The sequence below is a fragment of the Periplaneta americana genome, chromosome 5 (genome assembly GCF_040183065.1).
Source record: "Periplaneta americana isolate PAMFEO1 chromosome 5, P.americana_PAMFEO1_priV1, whole genome shotgun sequence".
NCBI lineage: Eukaryota > Metazoa > Arthropoda > Insecta > Blattodea > Blattidae > Periplaneta > Periplaneta americana.
Genome location: NC_091121.1, coordinates 189,311,294 through 189,331,267, shown reverse-complemented (window position 1 = coordinate 189,331,267; position 19,974 = coordinate 189,311,294). Strand labels below are relative to the sequence as shown.

The following is a 19,974-nucleotide window of genomic DNA, read 5'->3' as shown; positions in this document are numbered from 1 at the left end:
ATTACCCGATGTCCGATACTACCCGACTCTCCCCTATATAATCATTATCATCATCATCATCATTATCATCATCATCATCATCATCATCCCATTATTGTTGTATATGATGCCGTGTATAGTTCCATGATATTTTGTTCAATAAATGATTGCACAACTGCTTTTAATTTTGTACACTGCTATTTAACGACACGGTATCAACAGCGTTGATGGAATTTTATTGTTGACTTGGAGTTGGTGTGTGACGAAATGAAGGCGAGTGGTGTCCATGGAATTACTTGACATTCTTTTACAGTTAGGAAAACCTTTGAAAAGAATGTGCAAGTAAAAGAGTGTATCGAGGGAAGATTTTGTGAAAATTCATAACTTTTTATTATTATTTTTGTCTTGCCTCATTCTTTTCACAGGTTTTATTTTCAATTTCTTTGCAGTTCTTTCTTCTTTGCCGTTTAAACCGTATGCAATGCACTCTTCATTTCTGCTTATCTTTTACTTCTCTCATGTAAGTTTTTTAGGTAGATAGATGGATTTATTGAGTAATATTATAGGGGAGAGTCGGGTAGTATCGGACATCGGGTAGTATCGGACAGTGCGTTTATTTCATCTACCACCATATGGTAGTACCTGAATGACATGGTTACGTTTCTCTATGCGACATCACAGAAACGTAACCATGTCAATCAGGTACTATCATCATGTGGTAGATGAAAGAAACTCACTGTCCGATATTACCCGATGTCCGATACTACCCGACTCTCCCCTACATACAAATTTTATATTATCATAATTTTGTCTAATCCAATGCACGGGTCTTCTGACCTTTCGTGCTTTGTACCCGAAACAAGTTCTCCTTTGTAGGTTCCCTCCCCCCCACCTATGATTACATCCAACTACTCTCTAAAAGAACACACCTATTAAAATGAAAATGGCACAATAAAACACATTATATAATATATCCTAACCTAAAAGACATAAAAGTGTACAGTTGGGTAGATACTATTATCCCTTCCTCAGTTCGCGTCACAAACTTCAACAGCTGAAGTTCTAATCTTTCTCGCCTTCAAGAGGAACAATCCAGTCTTTTGTTCCCATTCTCTATTCCCCATGAGGTCAAGACATGCAAGCGAATTCCTATTCTGACTTAGCATCGAGGGTGGTAAATATTTTCTCCGTACAAGTTCCAATTCAACACACAGTAATAAAATATGCATATAAGAATCCTTTTCTTTGCAAAGCGGACAAAGACGCTCCCCTTCTTCGTTGACAATTTTATTACCCTTCCATGCCCCCAATCTTAGCCACGCTAAACCTGCTCTGCTGTCCTTGTTACAAGAATTTATGTATTCACACCTCCCCCAGTTAAGCATGAGCTCTGATTGTAGATGTAGTGAGGACTTTTCCGAACATTGGAGCTCAATCTCTTGCCTCTCGATATCAATTAAACGCCTCTTCACATTACGCCATACATAAAGTCTATAGTAATACCACTTCGCTTATCCTTTTGCTACTTTTTCTGGTTTACGTGTTACAGTTTCAAGGATTACTCGTGATCAATATCGCTGTATTCTGGTTAAAACTTCTACGATTCTCTCTGCTTCATCTTCAAATCTCATGAAATCTTGACCTGATTAATCTTTTATTACAAAGTAGTATACCATGCTGCCGCTTAAGATAACGAATACTGATAAGTTAATTAATGTTTTCTGATAAGATCAGTGAACACTTCCTGCCTAATATTCGAAGGTCAAAATATTTTCAAATGGGAGTTCGCCGGATTTGCTTCATTGGAGTAATTACGCGCTGTAAAAATTGGATTTAATTTTTTTATCTTCTCCTTCCACTGCATGCTTCGGCTGTATAAGTCTATTCCGAAGCAAAAAATATCTTCCCTTTGAGTGTGGAATGTCGTATTGAGCGGAGACCTTTTGGTCGATGTTGTAAGGCTTGTTCTGTGATCCTACTTGGTTCCATCCTTTCGTATGACACTCGATCGCATTTCCTCGGAAATTTCCTTGTAATTTTTAACTGTTCTGTTACCTAGACTTTTTCAGGTAAATGAAAACAAGAAGATTTTCCGTTTACTTCATGGAGAAAGGACGATTGTATAAGACCGCATATTTGTGGTCCATCAAATATTACAGCTTTAAATTTTGCATCGTTTTCATAGGAAATTTACTTTTTTAAATATGGAATTACATTGGATTCACTCCAAGGCTGGTAAAAAAAATGCTTAATAATTCTAAGCTTAAGATATAGAGTGGGAGGAAAAGAACACTTTTTATGGATAAATTGTATATGAACAGATTTTCCCTCCTGTTATAAATCCTGAGCATTTCTGTTCTCTGGCGGTACTTTCACGTCAACACGAAGTAACTTCATTTCACCTCTTAAGAGTGTTTCTTTTAACAAAAATAAATATACATCTTGATTACACAACTTTTAACACTGTATCACTTCGGAATATGTATGTTAAGACTTTCTTGTGTTAAACTTTAACGTAACTTGTTTACATGTTTCGACCTATTTATGGGTCATCTTCAGAACTGGTCGTTGTTGGTCTTGGCGCCTCTTGTTTCCTGTGTGGGTGCGTTCGTAGTGTAGAGTCAAAGAGTGTATGTGTTTTGAAGTTGAGTTGTGTGTTGAGAATATCGTTGGAGTGTGTTTTCGTGTGTCTGTATATTTCATATTGTTCTAGTGTGTTGAGTTTCTGGCTTTTTGGTTGGATGTGCAGTATTTCCATGTCTGTGTTGATGTCTCTGTAGGTGTGGTTGGCATTTGTGTTGTGTTCTGCACATGTGGAGGTGTTTTGGAATTTTGTTATGGCTGTGATGTGTTCTTTGTAACAACATTACAAAACACCTCCACATATGCAGAACACATCACAAATGCCAGCCACACCTACAGAGACATCAACACAGACATGGAAATACTGCACATCCAACCAAAAAGCCAGAAACTCAACACACTAGAACAATATGAAATATACACACACACACGAAAACACACCCCAACGATATTCTCAACACACAACTCAATTTCAAAACACATACACTCTTTGACTCTACACTACGAACGCACCCACACAGGAAATAAGAGGCGCCAAGACCAACAACGACCAGTTCCGAAGATGATCGAAAATAGGTCGAAACATATGAACAATGTACGTTAAAATTTAACACAAGAAAGTCTTATCATACACATTCCGAAGTGATACAGTGTTAAAAGTTGTGTAATCAAGATGTATATGTTTAAATTTTGCATCGTTTTCATAGGAAATTTCCTTTTTTAAATATAGAGTTACATTGGCTTCACTCCAAGGCTAGTAATGGAATTGCTTCATAATTCCAAGTTTAAAATATAGTGGAAGCAAAGAACACTCTGTTTATGGTGAAATTGTTTGTAAACACATTTTCCGTCCTTCTATAAGTTGTGAGCATTTCTGTTCTCTGGCGGTACTTTCACTTCAACGAGAAATAACTTCATTTCACCTCTTAAGAGAGTTTCTTTTAACAAAATAAATACAAATTTGAGAACATTATACCTATTAGTTCTAAAAGAAAAGCCATAGAAATAAATTCAGCAATTAGGTACACCCTATATTTTTTCATGTACTCTATCGAAATTGTGTATGATAAAATAAATAGATAAATACTTTGTTTATAATATTGTTGGTTGCACATTGCTTTTGCAACAATTTATTGTTTATTTATGTATAAATTACCAGCTTTAACGCAATAAAAATATAATTATGCGGTGATATACAGGCTGGAAGTGAAATAATCTTGCAGATTGAAAGAGACGATATGGTATACGTAAATGAATAGAAAACCTATATTAAGTTTTGTGATTAAATGCACGGTTAATTAGAATATTAAGTTTGAAGTTTCAACAGTGCGGCAACATCGTCGCTAAAACACTCTAGTCGTAGACCTATATAGCTGTAAGAGGTCAACGAACTCGGTGAGGTTCCTTACGAAAGCTGCCAAACTGCCAAGACTTTGCCACGCGTTCATTTCGTGAAATGGTTTGAATTTAAGGGTTTTCAAAATTAAATTTACACGAAAACAGTGCACAATATTGATAAACGCCAGAGAGGTAAATTATTCTTTATTATATTTCCTTTCGATATGGAAATAATTCACGATCCTACTCGCAATAGTTACCGAATAAGAGATGGTTATACATTTGGGGAAAAAGGAACGATTTTCTCTGAAAAAAAAGAAACTACCCCCACTTTGAAATTTCAAATGGTACCCCTATATATTTTTACAAATAAGAAAGAGCATTCAATTGTTTATACACCCCATTCATTTGTTTTCGCATCTTTCATTTTCTATCGTCGCCTGGAAACCTGTATTTTTGTTATTATCATTTGATTACAGGATGAAAATACAGTTTATTTTGGGTAATATCCTAATTTCAATCAATAAGGATGATTTATGTTCTCTCTTGAAGGGTATACACCATTTTCAAATAATTTAATACACAAACACAACTATTACATGATATACTCAATAAGTTTTTGTAGCTTTATTCTCTTCAGCTCCAATCATCAATCCATTTAATTTATGTTCGGTGATAAACATAGGAATAAAATGTTGTATATATGTGTATACTGGTATGCTGTATATATTACAAAAAATACTATTTTAGTTATTTACTGACATATTGAATAATATGTAGGCTTACAACTTATTGTGTATATTTCTCCGAGGATTTTTTTTGAGACAAACACAAATAAAAAAAGTATGAATACTCACCTAGTTAGTACGCTTCATCCATGACTTGGAACATGTGAAAGCATTCACATACTGCGAATTTAATGCTGCTCTACGTTTAGTAACAATGTTTGCTACATCCCTAAACACGAAAAATCCTTTTTCTGCAAATCTGGCTTTCAGGTGAAGCAGATTTGAATAATTTCAAGGGAAAAATTGTTTCGGGGCCGGGTATCGATCCCGGAACAATTTTTGCCTTGAAATTACTGACACTTTTTTTCTGCCAAGCACTTCTCCACGATCGTTCAATTCAAATCCAAATGTATAACCGAGTTTACCTCTCAATTTCTCATATGACATAATGCAGTTTTCACTTTTCACAGATCACAGAAATCTGATTTGTTTCCTTAGCAAACTAAACACACAAGCTTCATCTACAAACTTAGTAATAAAACTGCAACAGTGAAGCGGTCAAAACAGCAGACTGGTCCCTATTGTAACCGGATTACAAAATTACATAGTGCAGTCATGGCTAAGGGATGAGGGAGCGAATCCCAGAAAAGTATGCATTTCATATGCTAGGATGACGAGTTAACAACAAGATGGAAGCTTTCTTGGAAAACCATAAAACTTAATAAGGGTTTCGCATTGTGTTTCAACTTTCAATAGCGGTAGATCAGGTCACTGTCTTCTTATCTCCGTCTCTTTCTGAAGTATTTGCGCAAAGATTTGCCCTATGTTACCTGTTATCTGCTTTGCACTTACAAAATAACTGTACTATAATGCCTTGAAGTAAGCAATTTCTGAGAGACGAATATTGTCGGAATTTTTAGTCTGAGATTTTGTATTAACAAAAATTTTATTTAATAATAATAATAATAATAATAATAATAATAATAATAATAATAATAATAATAATAATAATAATAAATATCAAGTACAACCGATTAATTTTAATTGGCTCGATTATTCGATTAAACATTTTTGATCGATTAATCTTACAACAGAAATTGATCGATTAATCGATTGAATTCCACAACAGTAATTACTATGAATGAATATCCTATAGCGATGGCGAACAAGTGTTCATAGCTCTTAAAGTATGAGTTTTAGGACCAATTTTTGTTTGTTAGACTTCTTTTCTTGTTTTGCTGCAACCCCCCCTCTCAAAATATGAAATATTTTTTCCAGCATCCTATATAAATAGCTATATTATTATCCATCTTGAATCTTGCGTACTCTACTTTTAACACTTAAATATACAGTAAATGATTTATTACATGAAAACTTACTAGTGTTAAATTATATAACCACGTGTGGCTTACAGCCGTTTCGGTGTATACTGTACACCAGGTATGCTCAAAATTGTAAAAGCCCCGATTACACGGATGATGCTGCACTGCATAACACACACAGTGTACGGACTGGGCTCCGCAACTACATTACAGCACCGCCCGTGGCATAGTTCTTACACTCTTACAAATACAGATAATAAACTGAATTTGAAAAAGGGAAAAGTATACACTGTAATATTCAGTTATTACATTATTTATTATACAGTATGTAATATAGTTATATAATAATATCATAGATAATATTATTTTCATATTCCACAATACAGTCTACTTTGCGTCTATTCAACATCTGCATTCTTTTCTGCAAGTAATCCGGAATCTATTTCCAACGAATTTACTGCAATGCGCTAAAGATGCTCATCTGTTAATCGGGGCCTATGTTTGGATTCAGTAACCTTCATTCTCGAAAATAATTGTTCGCACATATATGTCGAGGCGAAGGTAGCTAACATAGTGGCAACGAATAAGCTCATCTTGTAATATTTAGTTTTGTTCATTTTTTAAATAATTCTATACTTGTCAAGTCATATTCTCTCTATTTAGTTCTGAATTCTACGTTACTTAAATCAATTAACTCGTTCTGGAACTGCACTCTCACGGATTGTACTAAATTTATGAAAAGATTAACAAAAATACTGATATCACTCTCCATACGTCTAAAATCACTAAATCTATGTTCTGTGAATTCACATTTGAACTGTTGCAGTACAGAGACATAATTAATTATATTTTGTTTAGGAACCATACATCTATTTACAAGTTCACCGTCCGTGAAGGGTTTTAGTGCCTTAGCTAATTCCCAACATACTACATAGGCTAACTTGCTCCAAAACATAGACTCTGAATTATTCGACTCTCTTCAATGTTTGGCCTTTCATGAAGTGCTTTCAATTCTTGAAGCTGTAGTGCACGTTGCACCCCTGAAAAAGTATTTTATTAAAATATCTATTTCTGCTGGAATAAAATCACCACAATAACAGTAATAATAGTAATAATAATAATAATAGGTCTAATAATAATAATAATAATAATAATAATAATAATAATAATAATAATAATAATAACGTTGGTATTTGAAAATAGGCTATATTACAGAAAACAGCTTCTCTGTCACTTCGGCATGTTCTGGGTAGCAGAGCCTATAATGTAGTTTTATGTTGCTCAGTAGTATTCCTGACAGTACCTTACAATATAGTAATCACTTTCCGTTTTCACCGAACGTACAACAAAAAATAGTCTTCCTCCCACACTATACGGAATGGTCGTTTGCTTACAGAAGGTTTTGACTGTGTCACTGTCCCGCACTCACTGTTCGTGCGTTTACTAAGTACTTGAACTGCCTTCTGCAGCCATCCGTCGAGCTTCGAACGGGGAACAACACGCGCTACATTCGAAGGTTGTGATTACAGAACGTAATCGGGAGTCAGAGAATGACCATACCTGCTGTACACCATCATCAGAGCCTACTAGATCCCAGCGTCACCTCGAAATCGCTGGCTGTTGTAGGGGTGCGTTTGCGTGTTGGAAAGTGGAGTCGAATAGTGTGTGTTTTCTGAAATTGATCTGTGTGTTGAGGATTTGATTAGGATGTCTGTTAGTGTGTCTATATATTTCATATTGTTCTAGTGTGTTGAGTTTTTGGTTTTTGGGTTGTATGTGTAGGATTTCCATGTCACACACATGAACACATAACTAATGCTAACCATACATACAATAACATAAATCAGACATGGAAATCCTACACAAACAACCCAAAAACCAAACCTCAACACACTAGAACAATATGAAATATACAGACACACTAAAACACACCCTAATCAAATCCTCAACACACAGATCAATTTCAGAATACACACACTATTCGACTCCACTTTTCAGCACTTTTCAATACGCAAACGCACCCCTACAACAGCAGGCAGCGATGTCGAGATGACGTCGGGATCTAGTAGGCTCTGATGATGGTGTGAAGGATACACCGAAACAGCTGTAAGCCAAACGTGGTTATATAATTTAACACTAGTAAGTTTGCCATTTAATCAATCATTTATATTACGGTATTATATTGGTAAAAAAAAAAGAAATGTAGTGAATGTGACGGATCCGAGAGAAACAGTTGCATTTCTTTTAAACGTATTATCATTTCCTTTGAATGTGAAGATATTGGAAAGAAATTGGTTTGAAGTATGTAGGAAGGGTGTTCATAGAAATGTGTTGAAATCTTAAGCATCATTAATAAAGATTGTAGTTTTATATAGTATTATTGTATTATATCTTAATTGGTCATTACGTTTAATATGTTTTTTTCATCAAAGAGTGCAATATTGTTGAAATGTTTGAATATACATTTATGACATTTACAAATGCTTATGTACAGTAGTCGGAACTGAATTATGGCGAATACCAATGTTTGATTGTGTGCATACATAACTTATGAGAACGTTATATTCCATTTATCTAGTAGAATGATTATCGTTTAGGTTAATCTGAGGACATGGTAAAGAACAGTAAACAACATCTGGATAATAACAAGGCCAGTACTTTCAGATAATATCTTGTTTTATTGTTTTACAGATTTATACAGATTAATAACTTTTCCCTTAAAACAAATACATAGCTATGTAATTGATTGCACATCAAAATATGAAACAAAGTCCGTTCAGGAAGCGAAGTTGAATAGTAGACACAGTAGTTTCCTTATACTCCTGTGTTCTGTTTTATCCAATCAACGTATACAGGGACTCTGGTGTAGACGGTTGGATATTCTGGTAGAGCACAATGATACGACCAAGATACCAGTCCGACAACATTTCCTTCCACAATCAGTGGGCCGCCATCATCACCCTGTGAATCATAGAATAACGTTATAGTATATCTGCACCTGATCAGTAATATGGACATTACTAGAGAAGCTTTTATTTTCAGTTGGTAGAGCTCAAACGTTGTATGTAAGTTTTTGGTTAATTGTAATCATGATAAAAAGGAGATTTGAAAAATCTTGATTGTTTATTACAAGATGGCGTACGTTCAAAAATTAAGGATTACACGTCTGTTAAATTGAGGACAGAAGGTAGGATGCTAGTACATTTAGAAGGCGCTTGTTGTAACACGTCTAAGATTTTAAAATATAATCAGTTTACATTGTCCTACGAGAATATTTTCATGGCTCGATATATTAATTCATTTTTAGAAAAAGAATGTCATGGTGATGACTACATGTAACATAAAGACACAGTGGGATACAATATCATAAGATTTTTCACTAAATTTCAAATGGAGTCTCTCAAGTCTCAGAATTCATTCTTTAGACTTTTACACTTGCCGAATAATGGCTTGATTTGTATTGAACGCTGAGCATTTATATTCCTCTTTAGAGTAGGAAGGAGTTGTACCTTCACCAGAACACCTACTGCGGTTTTCTGATATGTTTGTATTAAAACAAACAATTAGTTTGCACTTATTGATTAGTTGCTGTTGAATAGATAAGCCTGTTCATGTTTCATTTGTGCAGCTGATACTTGTAACTATGTCGACAGGTTCTGTTGAATAGATAAGCATGTCCATGTTTCATTTGTGCAGCTGATTCTTGTAACTATGTCGACAGGTTCTGTTGAATAGATAAGCATGTCCATGTTTCATTTGTGCAGCTGATTCTTGTAACTATGTCGGCAGGTTCTGTTGAATAGATAAGCATGTCCATGTTTCATTTGTGCAGCTGATTCTTGTAACTATGTCGACAGGTTCTGTTGAATAGATAAGCATGTCCATGTTTCATTTGTGCAGCTGATACTTGTAACTATGTCGGCAGGTTCTGTTGAATAGATAAGCATGTCCATGTTTCATTTGTGCAGCTGATACTTGTAACTATGTCGACAGGTTCTGTTGAATAGATAAGCATGTCCATGTTCCATTTGTGCAGCTGATACTTGTAACTATGTCGACAGGTTCTGTTGAATAGATAAGCATGTCCATGTTTCATTTGTCCAGCTGATTCTTGTAACTATGTCGGCAGGTTCTGTTGAATAGATAAGCATGTCCATGTTTCATTTGTCCAGCTGATTCTTGTAACTATGTCGGCAGGTTCTGTTGAATAGATAAGCATGCCCATGTTTCATTTGTGCAGCTGATTCTTGTAACTATGTCGACAGGTTCTGTTGAATAGATAAGCATGTCCATGTTTCATTTGTGCAGCTGATACTTTGAACTATGTCGGCAGGTTCTGTTGAATAGATAAGCATGTCCATGTTTCATTTGTCCAGCTGATTCTTGTAACTATGTCGACAGGTTCTGTTGAATAGATAAGCATGTCCATGTTTCATTTGTGCAGCTGATTCTTGTAACTATGTCGACAGGTTCTGTTGAATAGATAAGCATGTCCATGTTTCATTTGTGCAGCTGATACTTGTAACTATGCCGGCAGGTTCTGTTGAATAGATAAGCATGTCCATGTTTCATTTGTGCAGCTGATACTTGTAACTATGCCGGCAGGTTCTGTTGAATAGATAAGCATGTCCATGTTTCATTTGTGAAGCTGATACTTGTAACTATGTCGACAGGTTCTGTTGAATAGATAAGCATGTCCATGTTTCATTTGTGCAGCTGATACTTGTAACTATGTCGGCAGGTCCTGTTGAATAGATAAGCATGTCCATGTTTCATTTGTGAAGCTGATACTTGTAACTATGTCGGCAGGTTCTGTTGGACATATAGTATTTTTAACTAGTCTGATTTTGAATTGATATTTTAGTACTCGTTCTTGTACCTTAGGCTTCGACGTCGTTGGTGACCTTTTAGCCGTTGGATTCGAAGTTTGAAAGTTCAAACCCTGCTTACGGCGTTGGATATGAATGGCTGTAAAATTCTTTGTATATGAGTGAAGTTGAGTTGAGGGTATTATGTTGTAAATTTACGGCACATAAAAGAACCATTTCGATGATAGAGAACTGCACGAAAAAATTACCGCCATTTCTCAGTCAGGATGAATTTTGACGCTGAATAATTTCTTCAGTTGAAGATAGCACCAGAAAAATACGTAGTTCCGCTAAGAACCCCTACACCTAAATTCTTTGCAGTACCTGATATCCGATTTCCTTGGGCAAGTACTGTTTGCAATGACTCATACCCACCCAGAAAACTACTTCTCAACTGAAATTTAATAAAAAAAAAAAATACGTGTCCACAAGTAGGGGAGTAGTGGGTACAGTGAGACAAAAAATATTAAGACATATGTATGCAAGTGATAATTGAAGTATTTTTAAAATCAACTGCAATAGAAATAGACATTAAAACATGGAGTATAATAATACATAAACAAAAATGTTAATAGATGAAGGACATATTATACAATACGTGCTTATCAAAAAAATGCAAATATCTCACTGTTCCCATTCAGGAGGATACAGTGAGGCACCACAGTGTCTATTAACGGACATTGAAATGATTTACATTTATTTCAAAAGAAAACAAAAAATTGCTGTCTCTTTATCTTGCCATGTTCTGTAGACTTATTTAGAATCATTTTGATGTCTGACTTCGAAACCATTGAAACATCTGGAACATTTGGAAAAGTGAATTTTCCATGACATTTCAAACTTTTGTGAAAAATGAAATTAATTTTTGGTGACAGCAAAGCTTATGATCATAAGAATTTAATGTAATTCTTTATTATTTTTTAACGTTTTCTTAAATTTTGTGAATATTTTTTTTATTTATGAAACCATTAAAAGGTAATGTATCCATTATTTTAAGCTACAGTTCCTAAATAGGTTACTAGTATGTTCATTTTTAATGTTAGTTACTGGTAAATGTAATATAATTACAGTTTGTCTTTGCAAATCATTGGTACATGGGAACAGTGAGACGTCTCAGTGTACCCTTCAATGGCATGTCTCACTGTTCCCTTTACGCATAGTTCATTTAAAAATGACGCCATCACTTCAAAATTAAAACAAGAAGACAAAACTTTGCCAAACATAATCTTAAATACCATACTATTAGGTAACAAAACATTCATACTTATATCTCATTTGTATATCCAATATAACCTTCATTAAACACAAGCCAAAATTTTACTTCTAGAGTGAAAAATTACGAATTATTTTTTCATCACTCACCTTTATAACTACATAGAATCAAATCGAATATGAAAATACTTTTACTTTACTCATGCAACATACAACTCCACTGTTACCAACATCGCAACATCAAAATTTACCATCTAATAAAAATGTCTCACAGTTCTCCCTGTCTTACTGTACCCACTTCTCCCCTACGTACATCAGAAAAGAATCCAAATGAATGTGGTTTCAGATGGTTAGATTTGATAGGAATTTATACAATTCGTGCTGTGAAAGATCACATTAATGTACTTACCCGACACGAACCCCCGATTCCTACAGGCAGACCAGCACAGATCTGACTGTCGTATACATGCTCTTGTTCAGCAACATAGATTCTCCTGCATTCGGCTTGATTTATGATGGCGAGATTAACTTTCTGGAGGGTGTCAGAAGAATCCCCATGTTCCTGCAAGAAGAAGTACATTTTTAACATCTTCATATAGTAATTTTTCTTCGAATGTTATGAACAAGTAAGCTTGCAGTTGTAAAAAATTAAGGACGTAATATAATTAGAAACACAGGAAATCATATAACACATGTATCGATTTTATTGATAATGTGTTTTTCTTCTTAAAGATCTTATGTACATAGGTTGGATAAAACGTTATGGCAACACTGCTGTCACGTGACGATGGTGCGTTCGAGAGCTGCCAGCTATATGGACATGAACAAGGACCGTTAGATGAGTTAGTGCAGCCAGCGGCGACAGTACTCTATCAATCTACTGCAGTGTGTAGAACGTTGACTTTCATAGGGATAGTGTGAGGGCCCTAAGACCACGTTTACAAAACTAGAGCAACGTTCCTGGATCAAAATTGAAGTGGCACGAGGTCGTAGTACACAAGAATGTTTTCAGGGACTGCGTGAAGCATGTGCCGATGCAGAGTTGCCATATCGCACAGTGGCACGATGGGTTAAAGCGTTCCGGGAAGGCAGGGAAGCCGTTCAGGACAACCTCCGTACAGGACGACTCCACGTGGAGGACAACACAGTTCAACTCCTTGCTTCCATTGTTGGATGCTGATCGCCGATGGACTGCGCGTGAGTTAGCAGCGGAAGTCGGAGTATGTCACAAAACTGTGCTCCACATTCTGCAAGACATTCTGGGTTACCGCAAAATTACAGGACGTTGGATACCCCATGAAATTTCCGAGGTGCAACAATGGCACCGCTATGCAGTCGCACAGGCCTTGTTGGACCGGTACCAAAGGAAAGATGACGACTTTCTTGGACGAATCGTTGCTATGGACGAAACCTGGGCTCGCTCATACGAACCAACCAAACTTGAACATCCACCGTACTCACCCGATATGATCCATGTGATTACGATCTTTTCGCCAAAGTGAAAGAACCACTGCGAGGGAGCCGGTACAATACCAGAGATGAACTTATCCGTGCTTTAGGGCGGTCAATACGGAACATCAACAAAGATGGACGCGCTGATGGTGTACAACGCCTTCCAAACATTTGGCAAAAGGTGATAAATAAGGGGGGTGACTATATAGAAGGTACGTAAATGTTGTACCCCTGTGAATAAAGCTATGTCAAAAATATCGAACTGTTGCCATTACTTTTTATCCAGCCCTAGTATTAATAGAAAGAGTAATTTTTTACGGCAATGACTATTGGGAAAAGAGCGTAATAGTGTTAATAATCGTACTTGATGCATAACGTACATTTCATAAACTTAGTCTTCTGTTACTTAAATGTTCGGATACTAATGACGTCCCGTGATGTAAAATGTGAAATCTGAATGTATAGGCATACAATATCCTCCATTGAGAAAAGAGAAAACGTGAGAATGACTTTCACAATATACACCAATATAATTAAATTCTTTTTCGTATTATTATCCGATTCTAATTTCATTTATAGTAATTGCATGTTTAGATTTTAAATTCAGTAAATGTTTTTATGACAATCACAACAGATTTCACTGGTTGATATAAAATTCTTAAATTTTGAGTGTATTGAAATTAAATAATAATATGGAATATACAGGTAGTTTCCGAAATGGTATTACAAACTTTCAGGGATGATGGCGAAGGGCACATGTATCAATGTGAGATAAGGAACCCTGGTCCGGAAATGACAGTCGAAAGTTATAAGCAAAAATAGTTGTGTGGAAATGGAATTGTAATTTGGCACCACGTGTCCTCCTTCCCTTAGCTTTTGGAACAGTCGTGGAAAAATGGTATGGGCCGGATGTCTCCTACGTGGATACTTGACCCAATACAATCTGTGACCTTGTCTACTGTTCCCATTGGCTCATCCATATTCGAAAATCAGGTCTGCTTATTCCGCTCTCTAGGACTGGACTGATCGACTGTACAAGTTGCAGTGTTCAGTCGATCAGTCCTAGTGAAATGGAGGAGTACACGAGAGCGGAAGGGGAAGGTTGTTGCCTTGAAGTCCGGTCGCTTAGCCTCGTGCAAAGACCCAAACGCCCAAGTTTACTAATAACTCAGGTATTACCAGTATTTGAAATTAAAATTTGTAATTACAAAAGGAGATGTAGGTCATCTCCTATGGTTATTGCAACATTGAAATACCGTTGATATCATTAAAGAAACTTAAAAATCTACTCTAACTTACCCCGAGTTCACCCCAACCAATGACCTCGGCTAGCATGCCGTCAGGAGGATTTTGATCTGGAGGTGGCAGAGAAATGGGTTTCACATCCACGCCATCGATTTGAAAGGGGTTCGATACCTGGAAATTAATGTACCATTTCATATAAATATAACAGATATTGAATTAAAGTCAAGTCGTTACAAAAATATGAAAGCATTAAGTATTAAATTACATAATTCTGATTGTTGTCTTATATAGTGTAAATGTCCGATTATTAAAGAGTCCTCTGAAGTTAAGTATTTAGGCATAATTTTCGATAATCATTTAAAATGGAACCAACACGTTAATTACCTTTGTAATAAATTACGTAAAATAGTATATTATTTTGATTTATTGAGGAATTACTTGTCAATAAGTTTATTACGCACAATATATTTAACTTCATTTCAATCGGTAATTATGTATGGAATTATAGGATGGGTAGCTCATTTAAATCCAATTTTAATCCACTTTACTTATTACAGAAGAAAATAATTAAAATATGTCTTCATAAACCTATTGATTTTCCATCTCAAAATTTGTTTTTAGACTTTAATGTACTTAACGTAAGACAAATTTATTATATTGTATTAATAAAATTCATACATAAAAATCGAAATAATTTTGAATTGTATTCTCATAGTTATGAAACAAAAGGTATGAATTCTTTAAGATTGTTTGGACCAAAATGCAACCCTGTTACAGTATTTAATCATAGTAGTAATTTAGGCCCAAGAATATATGACAAATTTATATTTAAATATCCTAATCTTGTCAGTTCTAATTGTTCTAGTATTAAATTTAAAGGAGAGTCGGGTAGTATCGGACATCGGGTAATATCGGACAGTGAGTTTCTTTCATCTACCACACGATGATAGTACCTGATTGACATGGTTACGTTTCTGTGATGTCGCATAGAGAAACGTAACCATGTCATTCAGGTACTACCATATGGTGGTAGATGAAAGAAACGCACTGTCCGATACTACCCGACTCTCCCCTAAAAAGTTATGTATAGATTTTATAAAACTTGAAAAATTGTAAATTTAAATTTATATACTATAATTGCATAGTAGACATAAGACAAATTGTATTGTATAATTATTAATTTCAATTCAAGAATCCGCCCCTGAGCACGAGTTCTCCTCTTTCAGGGACGAGCTAAAGTTTTTCTGTATATATTATATGTTATGTTATAATTATTAGCAAAATAATAAATAAATAAATAAATGAATAAATAAATAAATAAGTAAATTAATTAATTAATAATATCTAACTGCTCATGAATGAGGATTAATCTAATTATTATCAGTCACTTACATTGATGAGGTTGGTGAAGAAAGAATAATGCGAAACTGATCAGGAAGAGAAGAAGAAATTGGCTGGGTCATTGGGGGTGAAGAATCTTCCTGCTTGAATATAGATAGATCAGTAGTCGTCAGCATGCGCTGAAATGGGTAAAGGGTAAGGCGTGTTTTGGAATATGCACCGTCATGCAGAAAAGAGAGAGAGAGAGAGAGCGCGCATTTCCGCCAGTAGCCACTATTGCACGACAGTGCAGTGTCTTATCCGCGGGTAAGCGACGCTAGCCCGAAGATGCACTGTGCTGATGACCGCTGGACTAGATGGAATGGTGAATGGAAGAAAATTTGTGGCAGAAGAAGGTAAGACGACATTAAGATAAATGGATCCTATGCGAAGACTAAGAGGAAGACAGAAAATAGAAAAGATTGGACAGTGCTGGGTTTGCAGTAAATGACTTGAACTTGACCAAGAGACTGTGTCGATCAGTATTGATTCACACTTGGAAATTTTGTAGAAAACGTTTCTCTCTAGTGAGAATCTATTGACCTTTAAGTTATTAAAAAATATCAATAAATAGTCGGAATCTTACCTTAAGAACAGCAATGTCGTTTACAAGGGAGTCGCCCCCGTCGTAACTTTCATGGATAACAATTTCAGACACGTTATGTGTTGTACCTCCACTGCTGAGATAAATCGATCCTGCATAAAGTGTGATGGATGATGCGTTATACCTGAAACATAGATTATATATATTTATATATATATATATATATATATATATATATCATACAGTAATCTGTTTAAAAATAAACGTTGCAGGTAAATACAGTCGTTATTGTTCAATACGCCAATAAAATGTGATAATTATATTCCTTGAAAACAAGTATGACAAGAAATAGGAATCCCAAGGAAATCAGATATGTGTCACAAATTGTTACAGAAGAGTCGAGCCTTGGTGATATCACAGTCTACTACAGGGACATCACTTTATTTTTACTAACATTTTTAACATTAACCTAGCTATACTCGGAAACACTGTTACCTCCCTTCCATTACAGGAGTTTGGTGTTACTAGTGCAGTATGTAAACAAATCATTTTACTAGCTATAGGAGGAGAGAAAAGTAATGTATCCATTTATGTTACAGGGAAATATAGTATTACGATTTTCAGTTTGGTCATTACTTTACAGTATTTTATCAAAAAACAGTAGAATAGTAACAATTTTTTTTTCACAAACTCAAGTCTTCAGGCGGTTATATACATTATGTAATGTCTACTTTATTCAGCATATTACTAGCCTAATTTATTCCTGAGAATTTTGTGAGCACTTCCTAAGAAACCCAAATTTCTACAGCTAACTTCTTGACCGACTTATTAGGACCTCGCTGCATCCTTTCTCTAGCATCTTCTACAGCATCTTCTGTCACCTTTGTTGGCCATCTTACACTTTTCTTCCTTTCTGTACACTCTGTTGCTCTAAATTTATCTACCAGATTAATGACATTTCTACGAAAATATTCCGTAATGATAAAATCAGGAAATTGTGAAAAAAAGAAAAACCGTTGTTCACATTCGGTTATATTGTAATTCGAGTTTCCATCATCGTCCTTCATACCTACAAACAGTAAAACAAAACTCGTTGTTTAAATAATGCTGTTAGGTACCGTACCATATTATAGGGTACCGTACTTTCGGTAACTCTAATCTTCACTTGTGCTCAGTCCACACAGATAAATTCAGTTATGCTACACACGATACTTGTGTGAAAATAAACTTCAATAATATAAGCTCTTTCGTCTATAGAAATGCAACATATTTCTGAAACACACTGTACTCTGTACTGTTTATTTCACTGCTAGCAACAGCGGCCGTAAGTTTGTGTGACTGACGTTAGCAAGGACATTAGTGAAAGGGGTGGGAGTCAAGTACACTTAGAAACGCAGGTACAATAAAAATTGAAGTAAAAATAAAATGATGTCCCTCTATATACAGTCACGAAGCTTGAGTTTTGAAGGTGCTAGAAACAATAGACTGTGACGGTTCTATTTTGCATTGCCTGTAATGAGGCGATATTAGCGATCCTAGTGGTGAACAACTATCTAATGTTTGCATATTTACTACATATTGAGCTTCGTGACTGTATATACTAGACTGTGCTAATATGTTCATCCTCTAGTTTTATGTTTCAAGGATCAGGATATGAAGGTACCTTCCGGATTCACCACGCTGTCCTCGATGTTCCTACACTGCTTCCGTTAGGAATATTATTCTAAACCCGAGTGTCAATTTTGGAATTCAATGAAGGACAAATTCAAAGAAAATCGTCCTGGAGAAATTTCGATAATATGATTCTATGAAAATTGTTTTCGATATCGGAGTTGCTGTTATATCCGATGTTGGGAGTTTGTCTACTACAAAATTACCTGGAAAGTCATGTTAGCTTTTTACTCAGGATATCTGATACTTAACATTATTGGAAATAATTTGTTTTACAGTTGCAAGAGTGGGACAGGAAGACGAATCAAACTAAATAAAGAAAACTCTAACAAGCAAACATTTTGATGAGGGCAGATAAAAGGGTTATTTTTTTTCACAATATTAATAATGTTAAAGCACGTGCGTATACAAATTTTGGCCACTCGTCTACAATTACGTAGGCCGTAAGTAAAGTTTGCCAGGGGCCGTTAACAGAAAGAAAACACAATTCCATCGGAAAAAAAAAATATTATTGGAACAGACGCTGAAATTGTTGAGCTATTTTTAAACCTATTCCCCACCGAAATTTAGGCATTTGTCATATCATGTGATCGACAGAGAGGTGCAGACGGCTGTCAAACGCTGGTTTCGATCCCAGGCGGCAGACTTCTACGACACAAGGATACAAAAATTGATCCCATGGTATGGCATATGAAGAGTCCACTGCAAGAATGATGGATGTCAGTGGGTTATTTTACGACGCTTTATCAACATCTTTGGTTATTTAGCGTCTGAATGAGATGAAGGTGATAATGCCGGTGAAATGAGTCCAGGGTCCAGCACCGAAAGTTACCCAGCATTTGCTCGTATTGGGTTGAGGGAAAACTCCGGAAAAAACCTCAACCGGGAATCGAACCCGGCCCACCTGGTTTCGCGGCCAGACGCGCTGACCGTTACTCCACAGGTGTGGACTGATGGATGTCATTTGGAATACATTTTGCAGGAGAAGCAATTGAAAGTTTGAAATACTTAGCGCTCAAAGCTTAACTGTGATTTTCCAATCATTACTGGACAATGACTATCAGTGTTAATGCCATATAGCTCTCTATGTACATTCTATATGTCTTAAGCTATGCATCGACAGTCTTGGTTCATTTTCGACAAGAAAGTGACATCCATCAATCTTGCAGTGAACTCTTCATATGTCTGATTTCCAATGGGGATGTTGACAAATAGCGGAACAATTGCTATATCTGCTCCAATAAATCTTTCCATGTAATTGTGCTTTTTTATTGTAAACGGCCTCAGGGAAATTCACTTTCTGGACGGTCTCGAAATTGCGGTCGAGTGGTAAAAATTTCTATAAGCACTTCTTTTGACATTATTAACATAGTGGAAGAAAAAAATTTAACTTTTTTTCTGCCTCCATCAGAATGTTTACTTGTAAGCGCAAAATTTTAAGCAGGATCTCACAGTTTATCATAGTGCAATGAAAGCTAAATTTTGTACTCAGCATATTGATTAATATTGTTCAACACCGTGTACACGTTTTATCAAACATTTAAACTCGTTTATTATTCAAGAAAACACGCACTCATTATATTATCTTTCACTACATATTATTATTTAATAATAACTCGTATTTCTTTCTATAGTCGCGACGCTGTTACTTC

The 19,974-nt window shown here is 35.6% G+C and overlaps 1 protein-coding gene across 4 annotated transcripts in view; it reads right to left on the bottom strand.

Moving 5' to 3' along the window:
• Nucleotides 1-19,974, bottom strand: part of LOC138700351 (trypsin-1-like) — a 151,590-nt gene that overhangs the window by 14,264 nt on the left and 117,352 nt on the right. For 3 of the 4 annotated variants that reach the window (XM_069826919.1, XM_069826920.1, XM_069826917.1), the window contains exons 4-7: nucleotides 16,694-16,835; nucleotides 14,782-14,898; nucleotides 12,440-12,592; nucleotides 8,609-8,911 (exon numbers count right to left, since the gene is read on the bottom strand). The exons of the other annotated variant lie outside the window; for it this stretch is intronic. In XM_069826919.1, the coding sequence (XP_069683020.1) occupies nucleotides 8,765-8,911; nucleotides 12,440-12,592; nucleotides 14,782-14,898; nucleotides 16,694-16,835 (559 nt within the window). In that variant the 3' untranslated portion in view covers nucleotides 8,609-8,764. Of the gene's footprint in view, nucleotides 1-8,608; nucleotides 8,912-12,439; nucleotides 12,593-14,781; nucleotides 14,899-16,693; nucleotides 16,836-19,974 lie in introns of those variants that run through there. 4 annotated transcript variants of the gene reach the window in all.